The 11,770-nt window shown below is 36.2% G+C and overlaps 1 protein-coding gene across 1 annotated transcript; it reads right to left on the bottom strand.

Annotated features, from left to right (window-relative positions):
- Positions 1 to 2,870: 2,870 nt before the first annotated feature.
- LOC145584475 (phosphatidylinositol 4-phosphate 5-kinase 10-like) lies at positions 2,871 to 10,581 on the bottom strand. The gene is made up of 7 exons (XM_081641311.1): positions 10,433 to 10,581; positions 4,550 to 4,712; positions 4,331 to 4,444; positions 4,000 to 4,187; positions 3,803 to 3,894; positions 3,360 to 3,507; positions 2,871 to 3,216 (listed from the first exon to the last, which is right to left on the bottom strand). The coding sequence occupies exons 1-7, from the start codon at positions 10,579 to 10,581 to the stop codon at positions 2,871 to 2,873; spliced, it is 1,200 nt and encodes a 399-aa protein (XP_081497437.1).
- Between the last annotated feature and the right edge of the window lie 1,189 nt (positions 10,582 to 11,770).

Below are 11,770 nucleotides of genomic sequence, written 5' to 3'. Positions count from 1 at the left end.
GTATTATTCGTATACAAGTCCAAGGCTCAATTTTTTTAATGGATTACTCCTAGTATGTTACTCCATAATTAGCTCTATTAACCATTTAAAGCCTACAAAATAAAAGTCCAATGCAACATTTTATGCATTTCTCTCAATAAATCCTTATATGCGACTTTTTAAAATTTTTAAATCATCATAGATATTATATACTCTAATCAATAAGGGGATGTTTGGTTCACATAATAATTAAGGTAGGAGGTGGATTTGGCTCATTCCCATACTTTTAGGTATGAAATAAAAGAAAAAAAAATTACATTTCATAATCATACCAAATATATGGTATTAAGAATCAAATTCTAAACCCATACCACTATGATTTCATTCATGATTCCAACCACATACTAGTTTGCGAACCAAACGCCCCTAAATAATTGACATCAATCTCCACAAATCCAAAACATTCCCAAATTAATGATTTATAGAATATAATATGCATTTGTGTATCTAAATCTTTTTTTTGGGACAGGATGTGTATCTAAATCTAAATGCTATTCATTTTCATCTTTAATTTATACACAGATTACAGTAATAAATTTCAAAATAAATATGATTCTTTGCCTTACACCCAACTTTTTACAGTAGGTAGGTGTATGTGATTGATACTACGTATGAAGATTTGCATGTACAAAGAAAGCTAGAAAATCATATCGATATGATTCTCATCAATATTTACCCTATGTAGAAGATTTTATTTATTTATTCCATACTTAGTTTAATTTTATAACTGACTCCAAATCGCAATTATGATGGTATAGTAAAAATCTTCAACTAGCATTATTTGTAATCAGCAGGTTTATAGATTATGGGTTGAATTATGGGATTTCATTGGAATCCTTGTAACCTTTAGGGGCCCTTAGCTATCAATTTCAGTTGAGAATTTTTTTTCAAATTATTATGATTATAATTTCTTTTGCATGGGATAAGACAAACCATGTCCGGAGTAGTTTCGAAAAAATAAAATAATGTGAACCGGATATAGACATGGACAACTCACAAATAATTGTACTAGTATTATGTTTATCCATGGACAACTTATACGCAATTGCTTAAACATAAAGGAATATATGATTTAATTAGTACATTATGGATTATGAATTAACATATAATAAACTACTCAGTAGTAAGTACTCCGCAAACTATAAGAAAAAATGAGGACGTACTTATTTAGATATACTTCATATAGTCTCTCAAACCTATTAGTCGTCCTTTTAATAAAAATCATAGGAGCACTTTCTTTGTTTCTAAAATTCTCTACTGTATTGTTTTTTTTTTTTGACAAAAAATATGTATTGTTCAATTTAGCTCTTGATTAGAAAGCCAAGACTTTATGTGCAATCTATGTCACTGAAACATGTGATAAACAATTATTCACCAAAATTTATTTACTGCTTGTTCGATCAATTCCGAAATTTACAGATCACAGGTTATAAGGTTGAGTCATCTATCAGTGATTGTACATATGTGGGTCCCATTAGTTGGTACAGCTGTAAGTTCAGGGGAAAAAACAATTAATTTCACCACATTTTAATGTCAGAAAAGACAACACTTTGGACTCCATAAATATATACTACAACGTCTACAAAGTATACTACAAGATGAATGTTTGTGGTCCAAAACTTGTTTAATATGTTGATGGGTTTATAGTACTCTTTTGCAGTTTCCTATAAAGAACAAACATTAAGATTATGAAATTATTTTGATAACTAAGTTAGGCTCACATAAATACTCGTAACAATAGATTAATATTGATATAGCTCTTGATATTAGAGAATGTCTAGTGCTTACTCTATAGGATGACCTAATGCATGCTAACATCGATCCTCCATCTTTATTTCGTTCCTCTAAACTATCTCCTAGCTTGTACTTGTACGGATATTTTGGTGAATGTAATTATACTCATTACTATACACGTGCCATTACGCATGCCTACGATTATATTACTAAAAATGTATTACTAGATTTATTAATCTAGCATGCATGTACTGTCTGATTAATAGTAAATACAATATAGATGTTTTATAATGATTAACACTTCCTATATGTAGCAAAGTAAGTTTATATACTTTGTATTAGTTTATGTTAAAGTTCTTGTTTCAACTATTTGACACTTGCCAAACTAACAAACCAACTAATTGGACCCTTACGAAACTATACGGATTTTTTTTCTTCTTCTTGAGTGGCCAATATAATGTCTTAATCGATCACCCACCTCGTCAAGAGTTTTCCATGTATTTAAACTTGCATTTGGAACTAGTAGTGTCTCTCATTTTAGTGGTTGCCTTGTCTTGTTTTTTCAGTAGACTCACATTAAATTGTGAATCACTTCTCTTCACTAATATTACAGTATGTATGATAGCATAAGTAGTACTATGGGCCCACAAAATGAAAACCCATATACTTACAGTAAGTTAGGCAGGCTGGCATTATGGACCGTTGGCATCTCTTACCGTTGAGAGGAGAAGCGGGGCCCACAAATAAATTATACGTAGCCCATATATTTGTGCACCCATCCTTTCCACTATAAACTGCATGATGTTCATGTTGTGCGTACCCGAAAGAGCATTACCGTAATTCCTTTTTTTATGTAGTCAATCATACCGTGTGGTAAGCTAATACACATTAAAGTACTGATTAGATAGCTCTTGATCGATCAGGTAACTCTTAACCAACCGAGTAATCCTTGACCGATCAAGTAACTCCAATTTGCGTATAACCAAGGTAGAGAAAAAAAAAAAAAAAAGACATTCTAATATATATACTCGTACAAGCATGTGCTTGTGTAACAAAACTCTCATCTAGAAATGTCTAAACCATATTTAAGCAATTTGTTAAGACTGCAAACTCGTGGCTTTCTGTATTACTAGCCTTTCGGATTGAGGGCTACTCGATTCTTCCACGAGGAATACTTTGGAGAGGAAATCCTGAAACCGAGTTGCATAAAAATTAGGATTCACAGATGAGATTGTCTTGGAATCATACTGCAACGACTTGTAAGCATGCTCGAGTCGTTTCATCACGTTGTAATCTTGTAAGAAGTCAATTATTCCTAGAAACAAGTAGACATTCTTGGAGTCTTGTAATTTTGAGGAACTGTGGTTGCTTTCCTTGGGTTCACATTGAGGCACTTTAACTGCTCGTGCTTGAATTTTTGCTCCAAATCTTGTAACATTAGGCCTGTAATACGTTATCACAGCATATATTAGACACGTGAAAGTCTTCTAAGTAGTTAGTTTTGAAAAAAGCCTACACGATTGACCCATTTAGTTAAACGAGTTGGGTTAGTCCAAAATATGCACCATGTTGGGAGTAAAACCAACCTATTAGCTTCTGTTGCAGAAGCTGTTGTGAAGAAGTGTGAAAAAGTAGGGTCTCGACTGTGATATGGTTCCACAATCTCAGATTGAGTACGGTCCATTCCGTTTTGTACTTGTGATGGATCATGACACGGACGCCCTTTAGCTGAACCTGCTTGCATGAAATTATTATAGACTCAATCAATCATTTTTCCCATCATTAAGCAAAATTTTGCTTGAAATAAACAACTTTTAGCACAAGAAAAGATGCGTAATATCATCCTAAGAAATTGAACGTGTATCACTAGAACAAAGGTTAAGTACATTGCCTATTTACTACTTTCTCTGTTCCAAATAATCTTCCGATTAGTTTTTGGCAGATATTAAGATTATTGATTATTCCATAAATATTATACGATGAGTAATTAAAAAATTGGAAGTGTATGACTTGATAAGCATGTACATACCTCGACGTGTTTGTTCCACATGTATACCAAGCAACAAACTATAATCCATGATTCCTTGCTCCTCCAAATATTTACAGTCTAGCTTAATCTGCCTATAAACACAAAACCAAAGTCATTTTAGTGCTGATCTTCCGTTTCTACAGCTGCTCTATGTTTTTTTGTTCGTCGAAACAAATACTTATGATTAGGAAGCTCACTCTAAGATCTGACTCTGAGTTGAAGAATCGAGGTAAAAGCAGAAATCAAATTCAGGGTCTTTTAAGGCTAATATGGGTTGAGTTCCATTTTTAGTGGCACTTCTTCCTTGTGATGAGCCTTTGAGATCATATCGTTTGTGTATTTGCATTTCTGTTCGTAACAGGTTCTCCATTACAACAAAATATATCTGCATTGAGATCAAGGGAGTTTAATTATGACGACAACGTGTATCCTACACTTTTATCTAAGGTCTCACATGACATAATATGCAGAGCAAGCAAGCTAAGGCCTAAATTTCATCTCTTCATATGTACACGAAGTAATCTTTACCTTTGTACCTCCGCTACCAGGTCTTGTAGCATGAAGGCCATAGTACTTGGCTAAGAGGGAGTTTCCGTACTTCTGAATGTGATCGTAGAAGCTTGGAAGCATCTCTAAGAGAACCTACAAGATAATAGATTAATATACATTTTTCAAAGGGCTCAAACATTGTTACATGGTTCTGTTATATTTCAATAATGATAGATAAATAATTGTTGAAAATTTTACCTTAGCTTCAGATTTGCGCAAAGTTTTTATGACAAATCGGTCATCATGAGATACTTGGAACGGCTTACCAGAGCTGCGCACTGTCAATTCCAAGAGATTTTCATGGTTGCACACTGATATCATGTAATCATCGTAATTAACATCTCCATACTCTTGTATATTTCTGTAAGAGAGTTTGTAGACAAACAAATCGCGCTTATAATATGGCAGAACATATCACATAGAGGATGCAGCTAGTTGTTATACTAATAAGCAATAAAACAGAAATAACTTATCTCTTGATGCGTGAACCAAACTGACAATAGCCGCGTCGTGGAGAACCACTGACCTAAAAGACGATTCCGCGCTACCTCCCGGTGCAGTAGACAATTGCGGTCGCCCTCCAGGATAAGCACGGCGCCGGAGTTTATGTGCACTCACAAACCCGACTGGAACTCAGAATACTTGCCCAGAAAACAGAACAGAAAGAACATGTGTTTAGATAAGTTTAGAGAAGAGAGAAGACTGATTGTGTTGTGTGTTTTGGCTAAGAAAACCACCGAATATTTATAGGGTGAAGAGGAAAAACGGAAAGCATGAAAGGTGGGAAGAATCTGGCCAAGAAAACGACCAGATTAATCTGGTCAGTCAACAACCGAGGCAAGAAACAAGGAATATTCTGTTTAACAAAGAAAAGGGAAATAAAATTTCTCCAAAAAGATAACAAGGACCCACGCCCGCGCATCGCATTCCCCAAGTCCCGAGGCCCGAGCCCGACCCGACCCGGCTCGGCGCGCGCGCGCGTGTGTGTGGAGTAACACACACCTCCAACTCACTCAACTAAGTAGTGCTAAAGCACTACATTATAAAAACAAGGAAAAACCTTCCTCCCCAATCAATGTGGGACTTTTCCCCTTTCATTTATTTTTCTCTCTCTCTCTCTTATTTTTCCCAACACTCTTGTTTTATATCAAGAACTTCCAACAATCCCCCACAGGTTCGAAGATATGAAAAAGAAAGAAAGGAAAAATGAATTCTGGGCAAAACAAAACAATTGCATAAGTGTTAATGTCTCGCGACTTGAATTAACACATAGTGGACATCAAGCTATGATCCCTCACCTAACAAGTGACCTTCGTCTTGAACTCAATAGGGAGTTAGGGACCCGTCACTTTGAGCCACACAATTGAACATGTATAATATTCTGAAATTCCGCGAATAAAGATGACGCATTATACTGGTCATACGTCCAGCCTGGATGCTCATAGGTGCTCTAGAGTATAAGCCCACGAAATACTCATAGGAAGCGGCCACACTTCCACACCTAAGTAGGTGAACTCCATCAAGTGTGAGCTACAACACACCTCCAAAAATATGGATATGGGTTCATTAAGAGCCGTATGCTCAACCTCCTTCTCATATGTAGCTAAGCACAAAACAAACATCTAGAGATGGACAAATAAAATAAAAATGTGCTTCCGAATTATTACATAACGTTCCCCTTTGAACTCATAGTGAGTAGGAGTTCATTATTTCACAATTCATACAACGGGCTTTAGCCCCATCTCTTCCGATGTTTCCAAAACTAGTTTTTTACATAGGCCTTTAGTTAACGGATCCGCAATGTTCTTTTCGGACTTAACATAGTCCAGTGATATCACCCCTTCAGACAACAAATTTCTGACGGCTTTATGCCTCAGACGGATGTGTCTCTTCTTCCCATTATAGGCATGGTTGAGTGCAACAGCAATAGCAGCTTGCGAATCACAATGAAGTGCAACTGAAGGAGCTGGCTTCCCCCACAGTGGAATATCTGCAAGCATGTTCCTCAACCATTCTGCCTCATGTCCTGCCAATTCAAGAGCAATAAACTCAGATTCCATAGTAGACATAGCAGTACAAGATTGCTTACAAGATTTCCAGGATACGGCTCCACCCCCAAGGGTGAAGACATAGCCACTAGTGGAGTTAACTTCATCATTATCGGATACCCAGTTGGCATCACAAAAACCCTCCAAAACTCCAGGAAATTTGGAGTAGTGCAAACCCCAATCCATAGTACCCTTAAGGTACCTAAGCAACCTCCTTAGAGCAATCCAATGATCACTGCTTGGATTATGAGTGTACCTGCTCAACCTACTAACAGAATAAGCAATGTCAGGTCTAGTGTAGTTCATAAGAAACATAACACTACCAATAATTCTAGCATATTCAGACTGATTAACTGGATTACCATTATTTTTCTTTAAGTGGAAATTTGGGTCATAGGGAGTCTTAACTGGATCGACATTAAATGAGTCAAACTTTTTAAGAAGTTTTTCAACATAGTGTGACTGATTAAGACAGATGCCATTTGGAGTCCTCTCGATTTTTACTCCCAAAATCACATCTGCCTCACCCATGTCTTTCATTTCAAAATTCGAACTCAAAAACTGTTTTGTCTCATTTACACGATCCAAGTTAGTCCCAAAAATCAACATATCATCCACATAAAGACAAATAATTACACATCCATGACTATCATGCTTAAAATAAACACAAGAGTCACCTTCATTAACATGAAAACCATTACCAATCATAGTCTTATCGAATTTGTCATGCCATTGCTTTGGAGCTTGTTTAAGCCCATACAATGACTTGACTAACTTACAAACCTTCTCCTCTTGTCCTGGAACAACGAACCCTTCAGGTTGGACCATGTAAATCTCCTCATCCAAGTCACCATTCAAAAATGCAGTTTTGACATCCATTTGATGAACAACAAGACCAAAAATGCAAGCAAGAGCAATTAAAGTCCTAATGGTTGCAATTTTAGTAACAGGGGAGTAAGTATCAAAATAATCAATGCCAAACTTTTGAGTAAAACCCCTTACCACTATCCTTGCCTTATACTTGTCTATGGATCCATCGGCCTTTAATTTTTTCCGAAAGATCCATTTACAAGTAATGGGCTTACAACCTCTAGGAAGTTCAACCAATTCCCAAGTGTTATTATTGAGAATTGATTGTAATTCACTATCAATTGCTTCTTTCCAAAATACAGCATCAACTGACCTCATTGCCTCATCATAGGTTCTTGGATCATCTTCCAAAACAAAAATATGCACAAAATCATCATCAATTAAGGAAGATTCAGATAAATAAGAAGTAATAAAATCAGGACCAAAACTATTTTCCTTTCTTGCCCTTTTGCTTCTCCTTGGCTCCAAAACAGAATCATCGTTAGTAATAGGAGCATTAGCAATAGGTAAACTAACAGAACTACTAGCATGCAATTCACTATCATTAGAAGGAGACATTTTCAAAGGAAAAATGTTCTCAAAGAACTCAGCATCTCTTGCTTCAATGATATGACCACCGTTTTGTTCGGGTGAATAGGGAGCCGTCGTCTCATGAACAATGCCAAGTTGCTCACAAAATGCCTTAAGAGTGTCAGGGCTGTACTCCCCACCCCTGTCACTCCTAACCCTCTTGATCTTTTTGTCCAACTGGTTTTCTACCTCAGCTTTATATTTGAGGAACATTTCCTCAGCTTCGTCCTTAGACCTGAGAAGATAAACCATACAAAAACGTGAACAATCATCAACAAAAGTAATATAATACTTTTTACCCCCTCTACTTTCGTGATTATTAAAATCAACTAAGTCACTATGAACAAGTTCTAGTACTTCAGTCTGTCTATCTACTGATTTAAATGGCTTCTTAGTAAATTTGGCTTCAACACAAACTTGACATTTCGAAAAATCAGTTTTAGAAAAACTTGGAATCAAATTTAAGTGTTTAAGCCTTTTAACAGAATCAAAATTAACGTGACCTAATCTAGCATGCCATAAATCAATAGACTCAGCAATATAAGCAGAAGAAGTACTAGCATTCTTATTCATAGTGTCAATTTTAACATCAAGAGTAAAAAGCCCCCCATTACAAAAGCCCTTCCCCACAAATTCCCCATTGCGTAAGAACTAATCTATCAGAATCAAAGGAGAGCTTCAGTCCAGCTTTCATGAGCAAACTGCCAGAAATTAAATTCCTGCGCATTTCTGGAACATGCAAAACATTAGTGAGAGTAAGCAATTTTCCAGAAGTGAGAGCGAGAACGATCTTCCCTTTGCCTTGGATAGAAGCAGAAGCTGAGTTGCCCATGAAGACATTTTCACCTTCAACCTTGTCATAGGTAGTGAACATGTCCTTGTTGGCGCAGATGTGCCTGGTAGCTCCAGTGTCAACAATCCACTCAGCAGCATTACCTGTAAAGTTAGCTTCTAAAACAACAGCAACAATAACGTCAGAATCCTCAATAAGATTTGCTTGACTTTGCCCATTCTTCTTCTTGACCCTGCAATCTCTAGCCCTGTGACCAGTCAAACCACACTCATAACAGATTCCCTTAAACTTGTACTTCTGAATTTTCCCATTAGGCTTAAGGTTACTGTTTTTGGCTTTGGACTGGTTGTTTGATTTGGGTTCAACAAGGTTGGCTTTGGCAGAAGAAGAGGAAGGAAAAACAGAAGGGGTTTTGTCTTTGATACGGTTTTCCTCCTCAATTTTGAGGTGGGCAGCAAGTTCCTCTAAGGTTAGGTCTTTCTTTTTGTGCATGACTTGGTTACGAAAATCCTTCCAAGAGGGAGGGAGTTTCTCAATAAGAACAATAGCAAGGGTAGTATCACAAATAGACAGACCTTCAGCAGCCATATTAATACAAATACTCTCATAAGCATGAATCTGATCAATAATAGGCTTATCATCAACAACTTGAAAACTTAACCACTTACTAACACAATAACGTTTAGTACCAGCATCATCAGTTCCATATTTTTTCTCTAAAGCATCCCAAATATCCTTAGCATGATAAAAACCCATATAAATATCCAACAGACTATTCGACATATAATGCAACAACATGCCCTTACAAGTTCTATCATCCTTAGAAAACTTAATCTCAGATTCAGACATATCATCTTTATCAACAGGTTCAACAATATCATCAAGAACATATGCAACATCAATCTGCTCCAAATAAAAATGCATCCTAACAGCCCAACGTTTATAATTCTTTCCATCAAGAGGTTCTAGTTTAGACATATCAGGAACAAGGAATTTGGAAGCCATATTCGTCTTTTAGATTGTTATACTAAAAAGCAATAAAACAGAAATAACTTATCTCTTGATGCGTGAACCAAACTGACAATAGCCGCGTCGTGGAGAACCACTGACCTAAAAGACGATTCCGCGCTACCTCCCGGTGCAGTAGACAATTGCGGTCGCCCTCCAGGATAAGCACGGCGCCGGAGTTTATGTGCACTCACAAACCCGACTGGAACTCAGAATACTTGCCCAGAAAACATAACAGAAAGAACATGTGTTTAGATAAGTTTAGAGAAGAGAGAAGACTGAATATTTATAGGGTAAAGAGGAAAAACGGAAAGCATGAAATGTGGGAAGAATCTGGCCAAGAAAACGACCAGATTAATCTGGTCAGTCAACAACCGAGGCAAGAAACAAGGAATTAATCAGTCAGCTACAATCAAGGAATTAATGGCTGATTAATTCTCACAACAGTCAGAAAAGAATAAACCCAACAGACAAAAAGGAATATTCTGTTTAACAAAGAAAATAACAAGGACCCACGCCCGCGCATCGCATTCCCCAAGCCCGAACCCGGCCCGGCGCGCGCGCTCGCGTGTGTGTGGAGTAACACACACCTCCAACTCACTCAACTAAGTAGTGCTAAAGCACTACATTATAAAAACAAGGAAAAACCTTCCTCCCCAATCAATGTGGGACTTTTCCCCTTTCATTTATTTTTTTCTCTCTCTCTCTTATTTTTCCCAACACTCTTGTTTTATATCAAGAACTTCCAACACTAGTAATAATATTGTAAGAAAAAAGTTTAAAATCAAGAACCTGAAAAGGACAGGGCTGTAATCTTTCCAAACAAATTCAGAGATTGTACCAGGCGGATGACTTGAGTTTAAAGGGTAATGTATGTTCGTAGTTCTTGAAGATTTGAAGCTTGAAGATGAAAACGAAAGCTGTTTCCTAAGCAAGGCCATACACCTGCAATTGAAAATGAAAGCTGTTTCCTAAGCTTGAATATCACATTAATTAACTTGTTACAAGTACTAGCAACGTTATATGGCAATAAACTAACGCTTAGCCTCCTTCCTAATCCTCAACGTATAGTACTAAAAGTCAATAATACTTCTTAGACATGATCAAAGGTAGTACGAGCCATTGGGTTCTGAAATCTAAGGATCAGAAATCAGAATTGAAACGAATAACTTGCAGTTTGAACAAGTTCCCCCATATAATTCATTCATGAATCTTATGTTTTAAGAGCAATTATACATGTAATAAGACTAGTAATCCAAGGCATCAATCAGCCCTAAAAACTACGGAGTAAAAGGAGTAATAACATACCAAGTTGCATTATTGGAAACTACTCACTCGTATAGATTTGCAAACTATAACATTTATACTTCGTATGAAGTATAACCCAAATATCAAGTGGCCTTACTTGACTAGGTATGGACTACTACATCCCCTGGACAAAGGTAATTGGGCCTAATAGATGACATATAAAACTTATACATGGCCCAAAAACCCAAGTGTTCTACCGACTAATCTATACTGGTATACAATAAGGCTAATAGGTAAAGGTGACAGTGGCTATCCAATTGTACAACTTGTCTATACACAATAAATGAATTACTAACTTGAGTATGTGAGAGGCTTCATCAAAAGAACTTGTAACTCAAAAAGTCAAATCTTGTTTCACTTTTTATTTTTTCGTGGGTTAAGATCTAATACTCGATCATTATAAACCAATATGTAACGCAAATATGAAGAATACAATAATATAACACCACGAGATTCACATAATTGTCAATTCAACTATAACCCCAACTTTAAAATAACAATTCAAAGAGGACAAATTCAAACAAATTCGTTACTTGAGAATGTCAGCAAAAAAATTTATATCCAAAAGTAGCTACAAAAATGATTACTCATAGACATGATTGTCAATTCATTCAGATCATCCTAGATCTTAAACATTACCAAATACACAATTAATTAACAAAAATTAGCTTACCTAATTTGCCCAAACAACCAATGAAGAGAGAGATAAAGCGAAATCTAGCGATTCATCAACAAATTCTTTGTTTTTTTACTTCCTCCCCAATTCTGAAATTCAGAAAATTAATTAATATAGAAAAACAAAATTCAGAATTATTATTTTCT

The sequence above is a fragment of the Chenopodium album genome, chromosome 16 (assembly GCF_948465745.1).
Source record: "Chenopodium album chromosome 16, dcCheAlbu1.1, whole genome shotgun sequence".
Taxonomy (NCBI): Eukaryota; Viridiplantae; Streptophyta; class Magnoliopsida; order Caryophyllales; family Amaranthaceae; genus Chenopodium; species Chenopodium album.
The sequence above is the reverse complement of the archived record's forward strand: the minus strand, read 5'-3'. Positions and strand labels throughout refer to the sequence as shown.